At 39.2% G+C, this 25,901-nt stretch overlaps 1 protein-coding gene across 1 annotated transcript in view; it reads right to left on the bottom strand.

Annotated features, from left to right (window-relative positions):
- Positions 1–25,901, bottom strand: part of EFCAB6 (EF-hand calcium binding domain 6) — a 252,788-nt gene that overhangs the window by 148,775 nt on the left and 78,112 nt on the right. The window contains exons 9-10 of the mRNA XM_082420556.1: positions 21,844–21,968; positions 15,898–16,046 (exon numbers count right to left, since the gene is read on the bottom strand). Coding sequence (XP_082276682.1) covers positions 15,898–16,046; positions 21,844–21,968 — 274 coding nt within the window. The remainder of the gene's footprint in view (positions 1–15,897; positions 16,047–21,843; positions 21,969–25,901) is intronic.

Genomic DNA, 25,901 nt, shown 5'->3' with positions numbered 1-25,901 from the left:
GAAGTGGGCAAACTCTGGTGGGAAATCTATGCTGAGAGGAGCTGAGCTGTGAGGAGTATTTTCAGTGCATCTGGCCCAGGGCCAGGCACTGCAGCATGAGGGGTGGCACAGGCACCAGTACAAAAAAAAAAAAAAATGTGGCCTTTATAGCCTGGAAAACTAGAAGATCAAACCCAGGTAAATCATAAACCTAGAGAGAAAGAGGAAATCCTGGAAGAGAAAGAGCCAGAGAGGGGTCCCCAAATTCTGTCCCACCACATTTCTGGCTGGTTCCTGAATCTCACGTGATTGGAACCTACTCAAAATAGCTTAGCTAAACACAAAAGATCTGAATTAAGATCAGAACTGCCACCCAAGAAACAGAATATGCAGCTTGAGTTCAAACAAGATAAGTACGTACTAAAACAAAAGAAACAACATTCATTGAAACAGTAATTATAACAGAATTTACAGTCTCCATGATTTAACATTCAAAATTTCCAGGATAGAATCTAAAATTACAGGAATACAAAAAAACCAGGAAAATGGAACATTAGTTAGGAGAAAAAAAAGTCAACTGAGAGGAATCCCAAATAACCCAAATGTTGGTATTATCAGACAAGGATTTTAAAAGCAATGATTGTAAGTATCATCAATGAAACAAATGAAAACATGCCTAAAATGAGTCAAAAGATAGGAAATCTCAATAGAGAAATGGATATAATAAAAAGAACTAAATGGAAATTTTAGAATGATAAAAATACTATCTAAATTTTTTTTAAAAATCACTTGACAGAATTAACAAAAGAATGGAGAGGATAAAGGGGAGAATGAGTGAACTTAAACACAAATCAACCAAAACCACCCAATATAACAAACACAGAATACACATATATTTATAAAATGAATAGAGTCTCAAAGACATAATATAAGACAGTCTTACATACATGTAATTGCAGTCACAGAAGGAGAGAAGAGAAAGAATAGGGCAGAAAAAAAACTAACACTTGAAGACATAAAAATGACAATTTCCCCCAAATTTAATTGATATACATTTACAGATTTAAGATGTTCAGCAAACACCAAGCAGTATATGCATGGAAAAGGCCAGGCCAAAGCACGTCACAGTTACAAAGCTGAAAGTCAAATTCAAAGGGTAAATCTTGAATGCAACAAGAGAAAAATTACTCACTACATTCAGGAGGACAATTTAATAAATGACTTCTCATCCAAAACACTGGAAGCCAAAAGGAGTGGAACATCATAATAAAGTGCTGAAAGAAAGAACAGTTACCCAAGAGTTTTCCATCTAAGAAAATATCATTCAAAAACGAAGGGGAAATAAACACATTCCTAAATAAAACTAAGGGAATCCATCTTTAGTACACCTCAACAAAGGAAGTTCTTCAGGCTGAAGGAAAATGACAGCAGATGGAGATCATGGCTCCTCAGAAAGGAATTAAAAGAGGGTTAGAAATAGTAAATATATGAAAATTTTTTTAAGGCTATTTTTTTGCTTTATTTTTTCTTCTTTATTTCTTTATGTCTATTTAAAGCAAAAAAAAAAAGAAAAAGAAAAACCCACATTATTTTGTGGAGTTTACAACATAGGTAGATATAATACATATATTATCCATAGTACAAAGGACATGGGGGGCAGGATATAGACCTATGTGCTTACATGGGTTCTACATTTTATGTGAAGTGGTACAGTATTAACTGTATGTAGACTGGGAACAGTTAAAATGTATACCATAATCCACAGAACAACCATTAAAAATTATGCAAAGAAGTATATCTACAAAGACTTTAATAAAATTAAAATTAAATTCTAAAAACAATTTCAAATAATCTAAAAAGAAGGCCAGAAAAAATAAACAAAAAGAGAAAAAAGTGGGAAACCTAAATCCAAACATGTCAATAACTATTTAAAATATTAATGGACTAAATGCTTTAATTAAAAGATAGACATTATCAGACTAGATTTTTAAAAAGCAAGATCCAAATTTATGCTGTCATAAAAGAGATACATTTAACTTAAAGACACAGATAGGTTAATATTGGGGTGGCCAAAAACTTCGTTTGGGTTCTTCCATACCATCTTACAGAAAAAACCTGAACAAACTTTTTGGCCAACCCAAATACAAAGAGGATACTAACTTAAGCCATGCGATCAAGGTCAACATCAATGGTGACAAGTCATATTGATACTATGTACCCTTGATATGATGTAATGAGAATGGTACTTGACCTCCATGGTCTTCTTCCCATTACCCTAATCAGCCAAATCCCAACTGAGGGACATTCTATAAAATATCTGACCAGTAATCCTCGAAACTGGCAAGGTCATCAAAAAAACAAGGAAAATCTAAGAAACTGTCAGAATCAAGAGGAGGCTAAGGACACGTGACTACTAAATATACTGGGGTAGCCCAGATAATAACATGGAACAGAAAAAAGAATATTAGGGGAAAATTGAGGAAATATGAATAAAGTATGGATTTCAGTTAATAATAATGTATCAATGTTAGTTCATTAACTGTAAAAAAAGTACCATATTAATGTAAGATGTTAATAAGGAAAACTGAGTGTGGGATATACTGAAACTCTCTGTACTATCTTTGCAATAATTTTGTAAATGTAAAACTGTTCTTAAATAAAAAAGTTATTTTTAAAAAGCATATTGAGGGAACATTATAACTAGCTTTATGGCAATACATTTGATAACTAAGATGAAATGAAATTTGTTGAAAAACACATATTACCAAGAATGACCCAAGAAGAAATAGAAAACTTGAATAGTTCCATATTAACTTTTAAAATCAAATTTATGATTTGAAACACCCCCAAAAAGAAAACTTCAAGCTTAAATAGCTTCTCAGGTGAATTCTATCAAACATGTAAGGATAATCAAAATAATAACAATGGCAGTCAGAATGTAGAGGGGAAGGAGACATTTCCCAACACATTTTCCAAGGCCAGTGTTACTCTGATCCCAAAACCAGGAAAAAAATTTACAAGAAATGGCAACTTTAGACAAATATCATTCATGAAAAAAGATGCAAAAAAAATCTTAATAAAGATTAGCAAATAAAATCAAACAATATGTTAAAAGAATAATATAGCATGACCAAGTGGGGTTCAATCCCAGGATGCAAGGTTGGCTTAACATTTGAAAATCAATCTGTGTAATTCACAATATTAATAGAATAATGGAGAAGAACTATATGATCATCAGAATAGCTGCAGAAAAAGCATTTGACAAAAACCAGCATACATGGTTTAAAAAATTCAGTAAAATAGAAATAAAGAGGAAATCCCATAACCTTATTAAGGGCATCTATAAGAAATCCTTGGCTAACATCACACTATGGTATAAGATGGAATGGTTGCTACCAAAGATCAGGAACAAGGCAAGGGTATCTAATCTCACCATTTCTGCTCAGCACTGTATTATACTTAATGTGATATTCAGTAATGTAAGGCAAGAAAAAGAAATAAAAGGCATACAGATTGCAAAGGAAGATGTAAGTTTGCCTTTATTTGCAGGCAATATGACTATGTAGAAAACACCAGGGAATTTACAATAAAGGTATTAGAACAAATTAATCAGTGAATATAGTAAGGTCACAGTGTTCCAAGTTAATATTAAAAAATCAATTGTATTTGTTAGTATTAGCCATGAATTTTTTAAAATTCCATTCACATTAGCATCAAAAAATTTTTTTAAATACTTAGGAATAAATATAACATGTGCAAGATCTGAGCATTGTAAACAACAAAACCTTGCCTAGGGAAACTAAAGACCTAAATAAACAGAAGGATATATACCATGCTCATGGAGTGTAAAACTGAACATTATTAAAGTGACAAATCTTCCCAATGTATTCACAATCAAAATCCTAGAGAGCTTTCTTTTTAACATATTGACAAACTGATCCTAAAATGAATATATAGAAAGGCAAAGAACCTAGAATAGTCAAACAATTTTGAAAGAAAAGAACAAGTTTAAAGGACTTACGCAACCTAATTTCAAGACAAGTATTTAGCTACAGTAACCAAGACAGTGTGGTATTGATGCAAGAACAGACATATTTGTACATCTTCTGGAAGAGATTAGAGTCCAGAAACATACTTAACACTTATATGGTCAATTGATTTTTGACAAAGGTGCTAAGTAATTCATTCGGAAAATGATCGCCTTTTCAACAAATGGATATCGGGACAGACACAGAATGAACCTTGACCCTTACCTCACACCATACACAAAAATTAGCCAGAAGTGGACCTAAATGTAGGAGCTAAAATTACTAAACTTCTAAAAAAAATAAGATAAAATCCTTGTGCTATTGGGTTAGGCAAAGATTTCTGAAAATGGACCCCCCCCCCAAAATTACCCATAAAAATTTTTAATGGGTGGAATGAACTTCATCAAAATTTAAAAAAAAAAAGAAAAAATAGTTTGTACTTCTAAAGACAGAGCTAAGAAAATGAAGAAGTGAGCCACACCTAAAGAAAATATTTGAAAAATACGTATCTGACAAAGAGGTCATATCCAGAACATATAAAAAACTTTACAAATCAATAATAGGAAAACAAACAATCCAATAAAAATGGACAAATGATTTGTACAGACACTCAACAAAAGAAGATACACAAATGGCCAATAATCACATGAAAAGAGCCTCAACATCAATAGTCATCAGAAAAATGCACATTAAAAACAGAGATAGCTCTACACACACTAGAATGGCTACAATTAGGAAGACTGGCAGTACCAAGCATTGGTGGGGATGTGGAGTATCTGGAATTCTTACACATTGCTGGTGGAACTGCAAAACGATACAGCCACTTTGGAAAGTAGTTTGACAGTGTCATATATTTAAACATACACTCATCGTACAATCCAGCAATTTTACTACTAGGTATTTTACCCAAGGGAAATAAAAACATGTCCACACAAAGACTTGTATGTGAATATTCATAGCAGCGTCTTCCATAATGTCCCCAAACTGAAAACAACCCAAATGTCTATCGACTGCTGAGTGGATAATTAGATGTGCAGCAACATGGACAAATCTTAAAACTTGGAAAGTGAAAAAAGGAATCAAACACCAAAGACTGAACGCTGTATGATCCCATTTGTGAGAACTCTGAGAAATGGCCAAACCACTGTGACAGCGACAGTGACAGAGAACAGATCAGTGGTTGCTGGGGCCGAGGGTCAGAGGAGGGATTGCTTTCAAAGCGCAAGAGCGGAATGCAGGGTAAGGCAAGTGTTCCATACATTGACTATGGTAGTGGTTACTAAATGCATACAGGTGCCAAAACTCATTAAACTATACACTTAAGAAACAATTTTACGTGACTTGTATTGAGGTAAAAATATTTTTAAAGCACAGAGAACGGTCAAAGGACCTGAACAAACAATTGTTCAGGCAGGAAGTACATGAAAAACGTGCAAACTCAATAGAAATCAAGGACACGCAAAACAAAACAACAATGAGGCACTGTGCTTTCACCTATCAAATCAGCAAGGACTTAAAAACGGCAATGTTAAATGCTGGCAAAAAGCACTCTCGTGAACCTCCCTTGTAATAATAAATTAACACCTTTCTGAAGGGCATCTTAGCAATATGTAATGTAAACCTTGGAAGCATTCAAACCCTTTGACTCAAGGGTTGACAAAACACTATGCAGCCATTAAGAGTTAATTTCAAAGGTTTTTTTAATAACATAAAAAATGCTCCTGTTATAATATTCTGTGAGAAAACAGAACATATTTTATACCTCATATGGTCTCAACTATGTTAAGCATGTATGGAGTATGTGTACATGTACACACATAAAAATTCTAGAAGGAAATATACCAAAATATGAATAGTGGCCATCTCTGGCTATTACAATTACGGGTAATTTTTTCAATGGTTTCCCCTATTTTCTAGTTTGAGCCTGTACAGTTTTTATAATCAACATGAATAAACACAATTTTCAAAAAACAGAATCAGCACGTAATTTTGCTAGAAATCACATGAATAACCGTTATTAACCAAAGTTACAAAGATGGATATTGCTGACTTTTTTAATTCTTAAAAATCCCCAGGGGCTCCTTTTATTGCCTCAGGCAGCTATCCCTCTGGATTCTGATGTTGGGAGTCCCATATCATTCCCAATCCATGTTTCCCATCCCATGAATCCAGGTAGAGACTTACCGCAGCATGTGACCCCGTCTATGGGGAAGGGAGAAGCAACATATACATTTGTCATCAAAGGCCCAAGTTCCTGTTGGGAAACTTTCTCTTATAGCTACAGCATGGGAGTAATTACCATAATAAGCCACAGTGAAATCAGGGTGTTTCAAACCACAGGGATTTCTGGCACTAGCTAACTGACCACAGCGTCTTTAGGAAAGACTAAGGCACTGCCTGATATATACAGAATATACAGATAATTCTAGGCTGATGGGCGGAAGCCTGACTTGAGTCATTACAGTGGGAATTCATGGCCTCTTGCTGGGGTCACAGACCTAAACCAATTCACACACCCAGAGACCTTTAATTGAGGCGGACTCTGCATTATAGCCATGGGCATATACTGAGAATTTGCCTTCAAACCTTGCCCAAAGGGCCCAAGGAATATTCATTCAAACTTTGCCCAGAAGGTCCTTCAGCCATTTACCAAGGTGACTATGCATTAAGGGAAGGAAAATACCTTAGCCTTTCAGGGTTATTAGATCTTGCCTCCTTACTAATGATAATTCCTGGAGAAACAAAATGCCAGCATGGTGTGTTGGTCAGAGTGGAGGCTTATGGAGGTGACAGATGGAGCCCAAGTCCATTCACAATGGGTCCAGTAGGATTACAAGCTCATCCCATGGCTACTTCTCCAAGCTCAGAATATATAATGGGAATAAATAACCTTAGTCACTGCAGAATCCTCACACTGGTTCTCTGATCTGTGAAGTAAGGGCTCTGATGGTAGAAAGGGCCATGTAGAAGACCCAACCCTTTATAAGAGAGTAAACAAAAAGTAATACCACTTCCCTGGGGTAAATGTAGAGATTGGTACCACCATCAAAGAATAGAAAGATGACGGGTGGGAGAAGGATTGATTTCTACCATATTCACATTTAAATCACCTGTCCACCAATGCAAAAGCTACTTGGGTATTAGAAACTGATTAGATTGGGACTTCCCTGGCAGTCCAGTGGTTAAGACTCTGTGTTTCCACTGCAGGGTGCACGGGTTCAATCCCTGGTTGGGGAACTAAGACCCTGCATGTTGTTTGGGGCAGCCAAAAAAAAAAGTAAAATACTTTAAAAAATAAAGAAAGAAAGAAGCTGACTGGATTACTGCAAATTGAATCAGGTGACGACGCCAATCACACATTTAAATCAACATATCCCCCGGCACCTGGTATGCAGCTGTAGATACAGACAATGCTAAATTTTAAATTACCATCAGTAACGTTTCCCTTTACATGGCAGGGAGATCAGTATACCTTTACAATATTATTTCAAGGTTGTGTCAACTCACCTGCTTTCTGCCATAATATAATATGAAGGAACTCTATCAAGGCTTGCCCAGAGGGTCCTGCAGATACTTACAAAGTAGCTGTGCATTGTTATCGTGTGCTGTTTACCATCACACTGGCCCATGATTTTATTAACAGGACCTAGTAAGAGGGAAGTAACAAGTATCCCAGAGGCCCTCAGAGCGGCAGGAGATAAACCCCATGCAAGTTTAGGGGTCTGCCATTCCGGTGAAGGGTCTAGGGATCCAGAGGTCTGAGGCATGTTGGACTCGCCCCTCTAAAGTGAAAGACAAGTTGTTATACCTGTAGCACCCATCACAGAGAAAGAGGTGCATGCTTGAAAGACGTCTGGATTCTGAAGACAACTTTGTCCTGCTATTCTGATCCATTTTCGGGTAACCCACAAGGTTGCCAGTTTTGAGTGGCACACAGAGCAGGAAAAAGCAGTTGCAGGAGGCCCAGGCGACAGTGTAAATTGCTGTCTCAGTTGGACCCACAACAGTCAATGTTGATCAAAGTGTCTACGGCAGACAGATGCTGTGTGGACCTTATAGCAACCCCGAGTAGGGGAACCACCGCACACATCCCTAGAGTTTTGCCATAAGGCTCTGTCCTCTTCTGCCCTTGGCCTCTGCTGCTGAGCTCTGCGTAAGGCTCTGTCCTCTTCTGCCCTTGGCCTCTGCTGCTGAGCTCTGCGTAAGGCTCTGTCCTCTTCTGCCCTTGGCCTCTGCTGCTGAGCTCTGCGTAAGGCTCTGTCCTCTTCTGCCCTTGGCCTCTGCTGCTGAGCTCTGCGTAAGGCTCTGTCCTCTTCTGCCCTTGGCCTCTGCTGCTGAGCTCTGCGTAAGGCTCTGTCCTCTTCTGCCCTTGGCCTCTGCTGCTGAGCTCTGCTATTCATGGTGAAGGCCTGGCCACGTGACAAAGTGATTACGAGACTCACACTGCCCAGAAGAGCAGGTGTTATTGGATCTGCTGAGTCATACCGTGAGATGTGTGTGGCAGCAGCCCACGTTAAGTGGAAGAGGCGTAGGTGAGGCCAGGCCCGAGCACGTCTGGAAGGTGGACGCAGTCTGCGTGAACAGGTGCCAGACTCCCGTGGGACCTCCTCCTGCTGCTCACGGACCCCCCAACCCACACCCACGGCTTCACGGGCAGGTCCACGGGGTAACAGAGGAAAGGGATGGGCGTGGTTACTAGACAGGAGCGGGCACCGTGCTGCCAGCGGCCTCGAGTGGAGCTCTACAGCACTCAGCCCCACCCAGGGGCGGCCCTGGAAGATGGTAGGCGTAACTCCACATACATCTAACTGCCCACTACGGAAGGATGAACTTAGGTATTGATTCATGGGCAGTGACTGACGGGCTGGCTGACTGCTCAGGGACTCAGCATGAGTGAGACTGGAAGACTGGTGACAGTGACACCTAGAAAAGAGGTATCTGAGGGACTCCAGAAAATCAGCACAGCTTATAAAGGTATTTATGTCCCAGGTAAGTGCCCACCGGAAGGCATCCCGGTTGGGTCATCAGGAGGAAAGCTGACCTGCCTGGGGGATGCCAGTCGGTCACTTTCCCCAGGGAACCTGGTGCTGTTCATGGTCTTCCAGACGAGGCTGTGCGTTGGTGTGAAAATGGGGACTCGTCACCACTAAAGCTGAGCTGGCTGCCGCCGAGCCCCCCAGGCCCCTTCCTCCAGGGGGGCTTTCCGTCATCTGGTAGGGATTACCCTGGGCTTCTTTCGTCATGGAGGGGCAGTGATTTGTCTTCACAAGATACATATTCCAGATACAAATGTCCAGTCCCTGCCTGAAATGCTTCCATAGTTACCAGCGTTTGTGGACCTCCAAAACGCTTTGCCCATCACCATCATGTCCCATGCAGCACAGCACTTACCAAGGGACTCATTTGATGGTGGTGAAGGTGTGGCAATAGTCTCAGATATACAGAAATCACCTGTCTTACACATACCCCATCACCAGAACAGACGTGAAAGAATGGTTGGGCACCTTGTTGATGACTCAGCTACAGAGCCAGCTGAGAGAAAAACACCCTGTGGGGTAAGGGTGCTGTTCTACAGGACGCATTACATACCTTAAGGTAGCTGTGGCAGCCCCACCAAGAGACGACAACCAAGGGCTGAGATCCTGTGAAGAAGGCTGGGTACCCTACCAGGTGAGTGATGCCGTCCAGCAAAGATGCTGGCAGAGAAAGTAAGAATGGATGATGGATGAAGGAGGCTATAATTATCAATTTAGATCTCATGACCAGTTACAATAATGCAAATTTTAGCAGCTCTTTTGTGTATTGTTTTCCTATTCCCACCCCACCCTCTGCCTTATTTTTTAAAAAGCGCTGATTATAGCTAACATTTTAGATTTCATGTGGGAGACACGACTTTAAGTAGCTCCTGTTTGGGGGATACAAGGTTTTCATTCTTGCAAAGGACAAGGGTTTTCATCCCTCCAAGGTTTCTAAGGCTCAGAATGGTAAACGGTACCTGATATTTTTCGTTTGTCCATCCAGGTCCATTCTCCACCCTTCTCTACTCTGCATAGTACCCTGGTGGGTTGCTTCAACTGGCCCCTCGTGCCCCTGGCTTTCAGATGGGTTGGCAGTGGGAGATGCCAGCAGGAGATTGGAAAGTGAGAGGAGAGAGAAGGTGGGCTAGTTATCCCCCCAGCCCCTCCCCGCTGCACTGCAGCATGGCTGTGGCCACGCTCTCCTGCTGAAGGCCTTATCTGCTCCTGGGTGGCTCTCTCCTTAGGTCACCCTCGTGCTCCTCTCACTAACTTCTCCCTCTCTTGCCCCTTCAGGCCTAGGAGAGATAAATCTTCTCCACCTACTGATTTCACTTGGTCCTGCGCTCCCCTGGGTAAAAGATCCTTCAATAAACTCAGATGCCATCTGCTTTCTGCCTGGACCCTGCCCACTGCATGTCCAGACAAAGAAGACCACAGCTGAATAGGGAACAGCGCCCTCACCCCAAAATCTCTCCGTGCCGCCCCCCTTGAGTCACACCCTCCCCCAGGCCAGTCCTGGCAATTAGTGATCTGTCCTCCATTCCCATTGTTTTGCCTTTTCTAGAATGTCATATAAATAGAAGAAATCCTAGACACACGGCTTAAAAAGGTTTGGGCAATAAATGAAAATATACCCCGGGGTATTGCTTCTACACTTCATATAATTTGGGCTAAATGGCTTATTTTTGGTCTGCATAGCTTCTGCCAGGCTACTAATGTCCCCAGCGCGGGTGGGAAAATTCTCACCAGGAGATGCTTCTGAGTGGGTACCTGCTCACATGATGGATGGGTGAAGCCCAGTCTCCGGTGAACATGCAAGTCACAGCATTTATTTCATCCTCTCAACTCTCCCAGAAACCTCATTCTTCATATTTAAACACTGGGTTTGTTTCTAATAGATCTATTTTATATGAAAAACACAGCATCTTAGTAATAAAGGTCAAGTTATCTGTTTAATTAAAGCCTACCATTACATTAAAATATATATATGGAAAATAGCTTTTAACGTCCCTAAAATATTATTTGGATCAAGATTTTATGCCTCATTACCAAGCTGTTAGGGTTTTTAATTTAGGCCCTAGATCTTGAGTATTTAAAAAATAAACTCAAAAAGATGCCCATTTTTTTTCTTTCCATTCTTAAATTTGTTAGAAGAATAATTTCTCAAATCATTTTATTGGGCATGAGAGTTTAGATTTTTTTTTACTTCCTCCTTTATTCTTTTCTGTATTGTTTGCCTTAAAAAAAAGGATGAGTTTTTACATTTTATTTCTCAAATTAAAATGCAGTAAAAGGGGCTTTTGTGTGTGTGTGCACTTTTATGAGTTTTAACACATGTGTAGAGTTTAACACACGTAACCATCACCACACGCAAAATCCAGGACAGCTTCATCACCCACAGCCCCCCTCCTACTGCCCCTCGGGACTCAGGCCCTCCCCCACCCTTAGTCCCGGAAACCACTGATCTCTGCTCTGTCCCCATTGTTTTGCCTTTTGCCGACTCTCATACAAATAGAATCCTACAGTAGGAACCTTTGAGACTGGGTTCCTTCACCCAGCAGGATGTCTCTGAGATTCATCCATGTTGTAGGTATCAATAGTTCTTTCCTTCCTATTGCTGAGAAATGTCCCATCATATGGACGTACCAGCTTGCTTATCCAATCACCTGCTGAAGTACATTGGGTTGGTTCCAGTTTGGGGTGATTATGAATTGAGCTATCAACATTCACGTACAGGTTTCTTAGTGAACTCTTAAATCATTGTTTAAATACAAAGATCATAGAGAATTTGCCCAAAACAATCATGCACACATCTTGGTAAGCTAACAAAAATATTAAACCTAAATTTAGAAGGTGAATTATGGCTTCTCGTGATGCTCTGAGTGCAAAGGTCGAGGGCAGTTAAGCTTGTAGCGATACCAGGTGTCCCAACTGTACCACCTTCTTGGGGGGCTTGAGAGGAGAGCAAAGGAAAGAGGAGACCAGCACTACCCCGGGGCCAGCGCAGTGCCACTCGCTGCAGGAAACTCGCCCCACCTCTAACTCATCTTTCCCAGGCCACTGCGTTCATGGTGGAGTCCAGCACATTCTCTCTTCTTAGGAGGTGACATCATTAGTGGTAAGTCCTTTACAATCACTATGTAAGTTCAAGAAATAGGTGAGAAACAAATAACTGTGACAGTGCAGGGAACCCAGTGTTCCTTCTAAAGATATAACAGAAAATATAAGGGCAGTTGGACGGGCAATTGTAGACAGAACCTTGTACAGAAACGTCCACGAACAAGAGAAATCTAGATTGATGAGATAGAAAATAGAAACACACATTAAACCAAATTCGGGATAGAATTTAATATGACAAAGCGGACATTAAAAGCAATGGGAGGGCTTCCCTGGTGGCACAGTGGTTAAGAATCTGCCTGCCAAGGCAGGGGACACGGGTTCGAGCCCTGGTCTGGGAAGATCCCACATGCCATGGAACAACTAAGCCCGTGCACCACAACTACTGAGCCTGCGCGCTAGAGCCCACGAGCCACAACTACTGAGCCCGAGTGCCACGACTACTAAAGCCCGCGTGCCTAGAGCCCATGCTCTGCAACAAGAGAAGCCACCCAGTGAGAAGCCCGTGCACCGCAACAAAGAGTAGCCCCCGCTCGCCGCAACTACAGAAAAGCCCGCGCGCAGCAACAAAGACCCAAGGCAGCCAAAAATAAAAATAAATAAATAATTTTTTTTAAATTACTAAATTAAATAAATAAATAAAAGCAATGGGAGCGGGACTTCCCTGGTGGCGCAGTGGTTAAGAATCCGCCTGCCAATGCAGGTGACATGGGTTTGATCCCTTGTCTGGGAAGGTCCCACATGCCGCAGAGCAACTAAGCCCGTGTGCCACAACTACTGAGCCCGTGTGCTGCAACTAGAGACGAAGACCCAACACGGAAAAAAAAAAAAAACCGGCACTAGCCAATGGTAACATGTGGGCTGAAAGTGCTTGTTTTATCCAGGACAACAGAAACACTGATTAGCTTTAGGCTTTACAAATTTAGAACACATGTTAAAATTTTAAGGATAATCAATATAAGAATAGAAATAAAATATTTAAGTCTCAAGGCAGTGGAGAAAATAAAAGAGTAATAAGAAAAACTCAGCCAGAATCAAACATGACGGAGAAAAAAGAAAGAACCAAGTAAATCATAGAGAGTACAAAGCAAAGTGGTGGGGAAAATCCAAATACATCTATTACAACAAATGGAAACAGACTAAACTGGACCATTACAAAGGCAAAGATGTTCATTTCGGAATTTTACAAATACAGATATATGCTACTTTACAAGAAATACACCGAAACCATGACAATAAAAGAGTGAAAACGAGAGGCTGGGAAAAGAGATACCTGACAAATACTAATCAAAAGAAAAGTGTTATGGGTATTTTAATAGCAGATAAGATAGACTATAAAAGCCAGAGGGATAAAAGGGTAGTGATATAATTATAAAGGGGACAGTTGGCCAGGAAGATATGACAAAGCTTCACTTCCAGATATGTGCACCAGGAGGCATACCAGATTTATAATTCCTTATATTAGCACTTGGGGGTTCACCCTGCTGTTGCCTCTTGCACTCCGTTCCACTGGGAATTCTGGGTGGGTGACATGACAAAGGTCATGACTCAGAAATCCCTGGATCCCTGGCTAGAACACGTGAATACCACCACGTCTCTGGCCACCCTCAGCCTCCTAATACACTCACTCTATGTGCCCATCCGTCTTCACAGCCATCATCCCCTGGCAACCACTCTGGCCAGGAACTCTGTGTTATTTATTTCTGCATTCTTAGCACCTCCCACAATGGCCAGCAGAAGAAAGCACTCAGTAGGCACCCATAAAGTGATAATTTTGAAGACTAGGAAGCCAATGTGAAGAATGGCTATAATACGCATTCCTACTTAAAAAGCATGATATAAAACTGTGCATGCATTTTGATTACAAATATGTAAAAATTATACATGTATGTGGATACAAAGTGGAAGAGAATGTGGAAAAATGAAAACAGTCAATTGGTTATGTAAGGTGGATGGTGACTTTTTGTTTTTGATTTCTATTACTGCTACTACATTATTATTTGTGTAATTTTGAAAATGAAACAGAAAGAAATGGCTATACAACTCAGCTATCCAAGAAAGTAATTCCTAAAAGATTTCACCGTGTACAGGCAGGAAAATAGAGCTGTTTTCTGAGCCATGGAAATATTTATGCCCTTCGCTCTAGAAGCCATGGTGGTAACACACAGGTGACTCTCTCTGGACACATAGGGTGCTGAGAAGGGAAGGAAGTGCTATGGGAAATGGGTCCAGCTGGTCTAGCTCAGTCCTATTTTTTCCTTCTCATTCTCTAATGCCCCTCCTTTCTAGGTAACCCCAAGGTGCCCTGCAACTATTCAGAGTTTCACAGGATAATTTTTCCATCAGCCTCAACCCCATGTCCCCTGAGAAAAGGTTCTCTGAGTTACCTGGACAGAAAACCAGGTAAATTAAAGACAGTATTCCTCACCCAAAGTTTGGTCTATATATACCATTTCCAACTAAAAGTAAATAGGAGTCCTTGGAGAAATGGCTGATTCCAGGTCTGGGGCAAGAGGTGTACCAGAAGAGCCGAGAGCATTTCGTTATACCAAGAAATGCTATCAAAGACTACTAGGGTCACACCAGCAGGACTCCGGACCCAACACAAAAAGCCTCCCAGTGGCCAAGACAGAACAAATCGAGTATCAAGGAGAATAATAACTGTAATGAATTGAAAGACATCAAATATGTTAACATTCATGAGTTCATAATAACAGGTTTTTTAAGAAAAATCACTCATTGTTCACTTCTGGAGGATGCTAGGAAACCAATTCATTATTTTGAAAAGTAGTAAGTGAAGGGAAAGAACCAAGGAGATCCTACCTTTCTTACACTAACTGTGTCTCATTGTTACCAAATGGTTGGAAAGGGGAAGTTTGCATTACAGAAGTACTCCAACTAATAAAGGAGAAACAGTAGACACAGAGCGTCACCACCTTACAATCCCTAGTGAACTGATGGATATAGGGGCGATCAACAAGGGCTGCTAACATCACAAGAAAAAAAGACAAGCAGTCCATACATGCTTGCTACCACCTATGAAGTGTCCTTGCCCCCCACATTGAACCTGGATCTGTGCATGTATCAATTCAGGGGCAGGGAGTGGGGGGGAGGGAGACAGCAGAGCATGTTACATGTCACCGTGGGTTGCAATCAGTCAGATTCAGATTGTAAGAAACTCTACATAACAAACAATCCAGACTTTTTCTACAAATGCATCTTAAGGGGGGAAAATTAACAAATGGAGAGAACCCTGCAGATTAAAAAAGAATTGTGGCAAATCAATCAATTGCAATGTACAGATTTGATTTGGATCTCGACTCTAATAAGTTATAAAAGAAAATGTGAGACAATCAGTTAAATTTGAACTCTGACTGGATATTTATTAATATTATTGATAATTCTATTAGGTGTGAAACAGTATTTTCACCATGTTTCTAAAAAGAGTTCTTATCGAGAGACATAGGTCTTTTCAATGAAATATGATGTCTGGTATTTGCTTCAAAAATATCTGAGGTTGAGGAAAAATGGGCAGGGATAGAAATGAAATGATTGACCATGAGTGGGAAGTTGCAGACAGGTAGTGGGAGCATTTGTGGATTCATTACATTATTCTCTTTACTTCTGCATGTGTTTGAAATTTTCAATAGTAAAAAAGTCTAAAACATTAATAAAAAATAAATAAAGCTGTTCCTGATCCTCACAGTTGACGTTTGGGGGAAAAAAAAATGTCAAGGAAACAATGGGACTCTTACCTTTTCATTAACTGGATGAAAATTCTTCTTGGTAATCGGTATACAAAGGTGTCGAGGACAATCTTTAGGTAATTCAAAGATACGTATCCACCTTTGGACGGGTCCCCTGCACTCAGGGCCTTTTCAACCTTTTCATAGGACTTTGAAAGCTGTGGTGAATTAAAATTAGAGTACAGCATTCACAGAAATCAGCGGCACAGAGCTGCTCAACCACTTTATTTTCACCAAAACCTCTTCACATTTTCCTTTCCAAAACTGATCAAAAAGGTGACTATGGCATGTACTGAACTTCAAATGTTTAATTGAAGAGCTCACTACAAAACAGTATCCCCAGTCACAGCTCCTCAACTGACAAGGCAGACAAGTTTCTCAGGGAAAAACAGCACATACAATCGCTCTAACTCAAATTTCAGAGCTAAAAATACTTGGTGGATCTGCCAGTTTGATACATCTTTCTTAATATACTTTCAACCCATCCCTACTGTGAGCCCATGCTAGGCTGCTCCTGATTAAGTCAGGTCAATCAAACAAAAAGCTGGTAACATTTTATTAAAAAGAGAAGTAGCTTTGACTGTAAGGGAAATCGTTAGGATTTCATAAACATCGTACACATTGGACATTTCTTTAATTATCCTTTTTTTTGGTATGTGTGGGGAATTACAAAGAACCAGGGTGAATCAGCTTTGCTATGGGACTTCTAAAATGCAGTAAAGTAGGTTAACCACTGATTTTTATATGACTCATAAAAATGCTATGAAGATTGGTTTTATTTCCAAAGGTTTTCCTGCTGTTTACTACTGAGTAATAACAATATTCTTCGATATTTCCAACCCTCTCCATGTTGTCTGAATTCACTTTTTTCCTGCTAACTGGGATACGAAGATAAACAAAAGAAACACCAACTTGGTGTAAAAGGTGACGTTTAAAAAGCTGCTGGAACATGGAAATATACGTACAAGTGTCTCTCCCCACTAAAGGAATAAGAAGCACATTCACTAAGACTTCCTTAAGGTGCACAGGAATATCGGAAATCTAAGGGGGAATCTTTAAAAGAATCTAGAGACTTACAGGGCCTAAGCGTCTTAGAAAGTTGCATAAAATTAACCCAAAATGTGGCTAAATGTGCCCATCTCTCTCTCGGGGAGGTGGGCTGCCTGGGGGAAGCCTCTAGTGGAGGGAAGCCAAAGCCAGACATGGAGTCTGGTCTCAGTATATTTATCGGATTAATGAAATCTGCTTTTAATATCTTAATGACATTTAGTCTCCAATCTGGTTTTTTTCAGGAGAGTGTTTTGACATAATCCAGAGCTCTTAGAAGAAAAGCAGGAATGAAACAAAAGTAATGTCTTTGTTTTTCTGTTGTTTTTTTTTAAGACGTTACTGAATTTGTTACAATATTGCTTCTGTTTCATGTTTTGGTTTTTTGGCCATAGCGGCATGTGGTATCTTAGCTCCCTGACCAGGGATGGAGGGATCTGATCGAACCTGCACCCTCTGAATTGGAAGGCGAAGCCTTTACCACTGGGCTGCCAGGGAAGTCCCCAGAAGTAATGTCTTTGTGACACGTAAAACCTTTTAGGAATTTTCATCATTACTGTTTATAATGAAACAAACAAAAAAATGCAAGCAATTCAACAAAGTATAAAAAAGGACATAAAGATACCGGAAGTCTCACTACCCACAGGTTTTTATATAGTGTTCCAAAAACTCCAACATGATCACATAAACATATGTTAAAATTTTACAAAAATGGGACCATACTACACTTTCAGTTTTGACAAATGCTTTTTTCATTTAACAATATGTCATGAAACTTTTCCCACAAGAACTAGTGTGTATCTGCATCACACTTTGAAATGATACATGGCAGCCATCATATTATGGATGGACAAGCGAAAGGTACACGCATTTTCCATGTTTAAACATTTGGTTTTTATAAATGTTCCCCTGACCCCCAATCTAAATGAGGCTCCCCTTGTTATTCTCTCTTATAATACCCCGTCCTTTTCTGTCATACCACTCTAGGAAAATGGTAGTTACGAATGTGTATTTGTTTAACATCTCTCTCCCTGATGTCAGGTCATGCAATCTGCATGAGGGCCAAGATTGTGCCCTGTTTTGTTCACTAATAATTATCTAAAATGAAGCACAATTTGGCATGCGGTAGGCACTCAATACATATTTGTTAAAAATGGATACATTTTTACCAAAAATGTTCTAAAGAAAGGTTGTAAAATGTAAGGAGCTATCTGACACATCAGTAAAAAGAGAAATAAAAATTAAATTATAGCTGAAATGCCATTTAATCTGCATCAGACTGGTAAAGATGTACAACTCTAATGATATTAAGAGTTGGTGGGTACACTGGACAACAGGAATTCTCATATGCTCCCAATGGGAGTGTGAATCGGTATTCTGAAAAACAACTGGACACTGGCAATGAAAGCTGAGAAGCATGTTCCCTACAACCTAGCAAGGAATGCTGGGTGTTAATTCCCAGAGACACCTCAGCAGGCACGCACCAGAAGACATGGAGCCAACCACTCACGGTGGCATCGTTGGGATGAGCACAAAATAGGCAGCAATCCAAATGCCCAGCCCTGGGCAGCGCATAATTTGTGTATATATGGCTAATGGAGAACTGTACAGCAGTGAAAATGAAAACACAGCTACCTCCATAACATGAGTGAATCTCATCCTAAGCACAAGCGGGATGAAAATAAATGGTTTTACAACTATGCAAACACGCTATAGAAAAAGAAAGAAGCAAACAAACATCAAGCAAAAGACAAAGAACCCACTCTGTAGGAGAACAGGATACAAATATATATATATATATATATATATATATATATATATATATATATATACACACATATATATATATATATATATATCAGCAGCAAAGCTTTCATACTATAGAAAGGAACTAAATAAGAATATAAATTCATTAAAAGAAAAGCTTGAAGACAAGATGGTAAAACAATGAAAGAGAGTAGAAGGATATTTCAAAGCTAAGAAAATAGAAAACAAAAACAACATCATTACAGGAACTAATAACAAATTAGAAACAGCAAGAATAAAAGACAAGGCTGAAATTAAAATTAATAGTAAAGGAATGGCTTGGGAATTCCCTGGCAGTCCCGTGGTTAGGACTCAGCACTCTCACTGCCAGGGCCCTGGGTTCCATCCCCGGTCGGGGAATTAAGATCCTGTAAGCTGTAAGGCGTGGTCAAAAGAATAAAAAAGAATGGCTTGAAAGAATCTCAATGAAGGCAGAGGCAAAGGACAAAAGTATTATGGCATTTTGAGAGAAGATGATTACCATCAAGGATAGACAAAGATGATCCAATATAAGGATAACTGAGGATACCACTGAAGGAAGGAAAGATGGAAGGAAGACAGGAGGGAGGGACAGAAGGATGGAGGGAGAAGGTTTTAGTGACGTGACACAGGGAAAATTTTCCTGAAGTGAAGAACTAAATCTGTACATCAAAAGAATATACTGTGTTCCAGGAAACTCTGGCAAAATGCTCCATGCCAAGACAGCTTAGTTTTGCTTTTTAATTTCAAGGATTAAGAAAAAATAGTTTAGGCATCCTGGTAGAATAAAAAATTATCTACAAGAGGGAAAAAATCAGTTGACCTCAGGATTCTTCTCAAGAACACCCAATGCCAGAAGACAATGTAGAAAAACAACATTCTGAGGAAAAGAAAGAATGATGGAAGAATTAGACCCAGCTAAGTTGTTCTTCTAATTAAAAAAAAAAAGGGAGAGATAGTATGAAAAAACAAAAGGAATAAAGCACCCATGAGCCTTTCTTGAGGGAATTACTTGACAATGAAATCCAGCCGACCAGAGAATAAATCAAAATAAAGAACTCTGAAAGGAATAAGCTACGGTAGCACTGGAGTAGAGTGATGTGCATTAAATCCATGTAAATATAAAACGCAGGCAAAACAACTGGGGGAATTCCAGTAACAGAACAAAATGTAAATATTATAAACTCTGACTGAGAACAAAATATAAACAGCAAAAATTGTGAGGTGGGAGGGGTTGGGAAGAAACACAAGGAAGGGCCAGTCACAGGGAGCTTCATAGCCAGCCCGTGCTGACTGTAACTGAGACATCCTTCAAAACACCATCATTTCTCCAACTCTTCACGGCTTTCGTAATCTCTTTTTTTGTCTCAAAACCCTTTTTGGGACCTAATATCTCTTGTGGTAGAGAAATATTTACGCAACGTTCAGAAGCATCTTTGGCTCCCCTTGAGCACAGTACCCGTGGAGCACCCGCGGCTCGGACTGCGCCCCAGGACTCTCTGGCGGGGTTGCCTGCGGCCGGCCGTTAAGTCTCCTCGTGCTTCAGGTCCCTCACCTTGAAACCGGGATGAGAACGGTGCTTAACCCCGGAGTTGCCGTGAGGACTGAACACCTGAGGGGCGCTTACAACACTGCCTGGCACAGAGGCAGCCCCGTGAAAGGGTTAATTATGAGGGTGATGATGATGATTTTTTTTTTTTTTTACTTCTGGTAAATTAAAAGAAATTTAAATTAAATATGACTTATTTGTAAAAAGGAGCATGATTCTCTTCTTATAAAATTATTTCTATCTATGTATCCACCCACCCACCTGCCGATGCAGCAATCCTTCTATACATAGAACAAAGACAGGCCTAGAATTATGTTCACCAAATGTTGCCTTTGATTATTTCTGGGTGGTGGATTTTGAATAATTTATTACTTTCTTCTTTATACTTTTCAGAATTGCTTACATTTTCTGGAATGGTCATGTTTTCATAAAAACAATAATTCATTAACAACGACAAGAGAAAACAAGTTTTACCGATTTACCAACAGAATATTCATGCGCTCCCCCTCCAACGCCCTTATCAATATTGGCTTCTGTTAATTTTTTCCTCATTGACGATTTTCTACTGAAAATTTTATATTAATAATTTATAAAAGTTCTACATATGTTAGGAACAGTTATTATTTATCCGTCATTTACGTGGCACATGCTTTGCCAAGTTTATCATTTGTTTATACAAAGTTCTGCTATACAAATACTTTTTCATTTTAATATAGTCAAATGTATCAGTCTTTTTCTTTATGGCTTTGGGGCTTTACTTCATGTTTAAAAGTCTTTTTCTTTATGGCTTTGGGGCTTTACTTCATGTTTAAAAGTCTAAGTCTAAATTTCAAGATTAAAAATTTTCACCCACCTTATTTATTTTTAAATTTAAATAGTGGGTGCATACAGAATTTATTTTGGTGTGGAGAGTGGAAGGTTCCAAGCTTTTTTCCCCACATGGCTGGCTAGCGAATTATCCCAATAATAATTACTGAATCTTCTCCTCCCTCGTCCCCACCATACTTTACTGGAATGCCTCACATCATATGCTAAATTCACATATCAACATTGGCCCACCACCCAACTACTGTTTTAAATCAATTTGAATGTTCACTGTTGTACCACTGTCATAATGTCTTAATTATTATACCTTTAAAAATATTTTACACGTGATAAGCCCTCTATTGTAACTTTTCAAAAGAAAAAAATATATATATATCTCCACACAGATGTAGGGAGAGAAGGTATTAATACTAAAACTTCCAGTTCAAGAGCTAGAAAAGCCCTCTTCATTTTTTCAGGTTTTCCTTTATTTTACTCAATAAAGTTGTATCATGTCTTTACATAAGTCTTACATTTTTCTTATTAGATTTAGTATGTGAGTAGCACCAAGGAAGTACTTAATGTCTCGTCATCGTTTCTGTCATCCATGCATTGTTGTTATTAGGAGCTGGAGGAGGTCCCAGGGCTGGAGGAGGCAGAGGTGGTTCAAAACAGTTTAGAAGTAACGTCTAGACCTAATGGTCTTTCGCAGCCACCTACCTTCTCTGTTCACACTTTAGATAACCCTGGCACTAGGAAAACATTCTTACCTCTTGGCAAAAGGTCCTCTCAATTTCATCTAAGGAGCAGTTTTTCCAGATATCTTCAGATGACACAGAACTGGGGAGGTACTCTCTTTTGGAACTTTTGACTCGTTGATCCTCCCATGGGACCTCTATTAAGACAAAAGAACTTCAGTTTATGAAGACTGTCAAACGTACATTTGAATATTAAGTGTTTCCTTTTCATCATCACCTGTCTGGTAAAAATTAAGACTCAAATAAACCAAAAACATGAACTATATAATAAGTGCTGTTGAAATAACTGGATGGACATTTTAGAAAAAAATAAAATTAATCTACTTGCTACCTTATCTAGGCTAAATCTGGATAGAGTAAATGTATACTAAACAGACTAATAAAACCATAAAAGTAGTGGAAGAAAATTAAGATGAATATACATAATACATGTAATACATAATCACTGTGTGAAAAGTCCCTTCCAAAGAACACATTAGGGCCAGAAATCATTTAAATAATGGATAGGTCTGACAATATAAATATTTACTTTTTGTTTGTTAAAAAAACACACAAATAACAATGAAAGAAAAATGAGTGGGAAAAACTATTGTTAATATATGTGAGAAATGCAGGTTAATTTCCTCAATATATGAGTAGCTCTAATGAATCAATAAGATAATATAAATCCCCAATCACACAACAGAATAAGGTTTAAACAGGTAATTCACATTAAAAAATGATGTTTAAAAAGCCAAGAAATGTATGAAAAACTGCTCAAACTCATTGGTAATTTAAAAGGTCTAATTAACACAAGTTAATTTTTCCCTGCTTGTCAAATAGGCAGGGATTAAGGCAAATGACCAAGAAAGAAATCAGTGCTGGCTTGTATACAGAAAACGTGGTCCTTGAATATTCTCAAATCCCCTTCTAGAACTTTACACTAATGGAATAATAGGACAGATGCATATGTGTAAGGATCTGTTCTGTCCTGTTTATAAGGAGGGAAAAAAATGGAACAATTTAAATGCCCATTAATAGAAGACTGGTTTTATAAATTACGGTTCATAGACATTAAAAACAAAGGGCCTGTCTAAATAATGAATGCAAAAATTTTCCTTGATATTGTTTCATGACTGAAATAAAGAACAACTAGCATAATTTAATTTTCATTTTAACGCTTATTTTGTGTATTTGCTTATCTATCCATCCATCCATCCATCTATCCATCTATGTATGCACCAGAAACAAAACGTGGGAGGATAATACACCAAAAGAATACAGTGGTAGGATTATAGGGAAGTGTGATTTTGTGTTTTCGTGTTTTCTGGCCTTTTTGCAACAAGCACTTATTACTTTTATAAAAAAAGAGAATAAAATAAATCTAAGATATAGCCATTTTCTTTCTCAAAGTCAACTGCAAAGAATCACAAATGATTTCCCAGATTTATTTCCTAAAATGTCTGCAAATAAGCTCCACTCAAATTAAACACACTTATAACTACTCAGCTGCAGTTAAACTGCTAGTCATCTGGAATTCCATTTCCTACCTAAAAACAAGAAAAGAAAAGAAAAAAAGTAAGTCTCCCCCAGTGGACCCCCTCTGGCTCCAAGATAAAATACAAAACCAGCCCTTTAGAACGCAGTCTGGAATTCCGTGGCTTCAGTGGGCCGAGCATTTGAAACATGGGCTCTCAGAGCATGGAAGCTGCGAGAGCCTCACTGAGAGACAAGGGAGCCACGCAGGTATCGCTCGGTGCGGCAGGTCTCAGCCCCGGCTTTCTGAGGCCTTGGTCCTGCACTTACTCTGCGCTGGGCACTGCTACTCTAATGGGGGCTTAGAGGGCACACACAGCCTGTCTAGGGAAACCCCTTGGTGCTCCGTAGACAGCACGCCATGGTGGAGGGCAGAGGCGGGGCCGAGGTGTGAGGCCCGCCCCGGGGGAGCTCACCCCCAGTGCGGGACCTCCGCCCTACCGCTCTAGCTGCTACTGCAGGCTGCCCAACAAACTCGATGAAGCCGCGTCCAGCGATTCGGCTCACATCGCAGTTAGACCAGCTTTCGCTCTTCTGTGCAGCTGAATAATTCCTGCCGCCTTCCGATTTCCCCAAAATTTCCTCTGAAGGATTCTAGCTGACTTGAAATGGAGTAGAGAGGAAATCCAAAACTTAAGGGGGCAAGTATGTATGTCACAGGCGCAGCAAAAGGAATTCAGCCCCCAATGTCCTTTCTTCATGTGCCCAAAGAGATGGTGCTTTTGACAAGCAAGGTCTTGATGGCGTCTTCAGAACAAAAGTAGCAAAAACAGAAATATGCAAAATTCACAGAAAACAAATATTGTTCTATGTATAGAAAAGTCACAGATAATGGGCTGCTGCAAATGAATGGAGATTCCCTTCTTATAGTACTTAATAAAATAAGCAAAAGATAAAAAATAGTAAAAATAAAAAATAAATTTATGTATTAGCAAAGCAAATAAATAAATAAATTTACTAGCATAAACTGAAGCAAGAAGAAACTTAATATGGGCAGCCAGAAAGTTTTGCTTCCAGTTACGGTGGATTTGCTCATATTGAAGCAAACCTCCCAGCAGATAAGAATTATAAACTCTAGCCAAAATATAAACAAAAAACTCTCTGAAGGCATTGGAGAGCAAATGACATAAACTGGAGTCAACACTTGGAAAAATGGAGTTTCTTGTTATTTGGCCTTTTGCCTGAGGGCAGGCTTCAGCTGGAACCTTATGCTAAGTGGCTAGAGTTTAGATATAAACCCAGGATCTTACTGGTTTTAGGAATCAAAAAAAGAGAATTCAGGACTACCACAGCAGCTAGAAAGTAAGGAGGGAAAGCACAAAAAGAAAGGCACAGCAGAGGATCTCCAAAGCCCGTGAATAAACTCTGCCAAAATCACTGGCTAACACTGGGAACTATAGATGTGTAGAGCAGAAAACAAGATGCCCAGCTAAGGCTAAAACAGCAGAAAGAAGATCTCACGTGTTAACCCCCTCAGGGAAGACAAAGATTAGTCTTCTACTAAAGTAAACTGGCTACTAAAACAAAAACTTAAATTCTTCAGAGGAACATAACAGAATCCATAGTCTCTGCAATGCAAAATTTACTATATCCAGGATAAATTCCAAAATTACTAAACATAGGCAAAAAAAAAAAAAAAAAAAAAACCCACAGGGAACTATGATCCAGATTTCTTAAAAAAGGTGATCAATACAGACCAAATCCTAAAGTGACCTAGATGTTGAAATTAGCAGATAAAAATTTTAAAGCATTTTAAAATTTAAATTTTTAAAATAACAGGGTTTGAGAATATGAAGGAAAATATACTACTAATGAAATGAACAGATAGGTATTCTCAGAACAATAGAAGCTGAGCAACATATCCTGTATTTTGTTTGTTTGTTTGTTTTTTGGCCACACCACATGGCTTGCCTGTGTTTATAGTGTATGTAAAAGTATGATGTATGACAGCAATACAACAAAGGACAGGAGAGAAGAATTCAGAAAATGCTGTTTAAAGTCTATAATTCATGTGAATTCGTATAATATTATCTGGAGATAGATTCTGATTAGCTAAAGATGTATAATGGAATAAAAATGCTCAATCACTCCAAATTTCTTAAAATTACACAAACTCTACAGGAAAAAAGTTGGGGGAAGGGGCTGGTGGATAGAGAAGGAAGGAAAGGAGCATAGCACAGAAAGGCAAAGATCCCACCTTGGAAGAAAATGTAATTCAAGGTACAAAATTACTTTACAGAACATTTTAATAAGAATACGAATTCATTAAAACAAGAGCTCAATAACAAGACGATAAAACAATAAAATGAGAGGGGAAAACAATACAGTAGGCCAAAGGAAACAACATTATAGAAGTAATTAAAAAAGTGGACATAGCGAAGAGTAGCATAGACTATAGTGAAAATCAAATTACAGGCATAGCTAAAAGGCCTAAGGTGATCCTTGTGAGTTCAGAGGAAAAAGGCAAAGAGAATAAAGCACTTCAAGAGCATTCAGTCAACAGAGAAGACAAAAACAACTCAACATGAGGGTAGTTTGTATCACTGAAGTTAATC

The sequence above is a fragment of the Balaenoptera physalus genome, assembly GCF_965194825.1.
Source record: "Balaenoptera physalus genome assembly, chromosome: 13".
Taxonomy (NCBI): domain Eukaryota; kingdom Metazoa; phylum Chordata; class Mammalia; order Artiodactyla; family Balaenopteridae; genus Balaenoptera; species Balaenoptera physalus.
The sequence above is the reverse complement of the archived record's forward strand: the minus strand, read 5'-3'. Positions and strand labels throughout refer to the sequence as shown.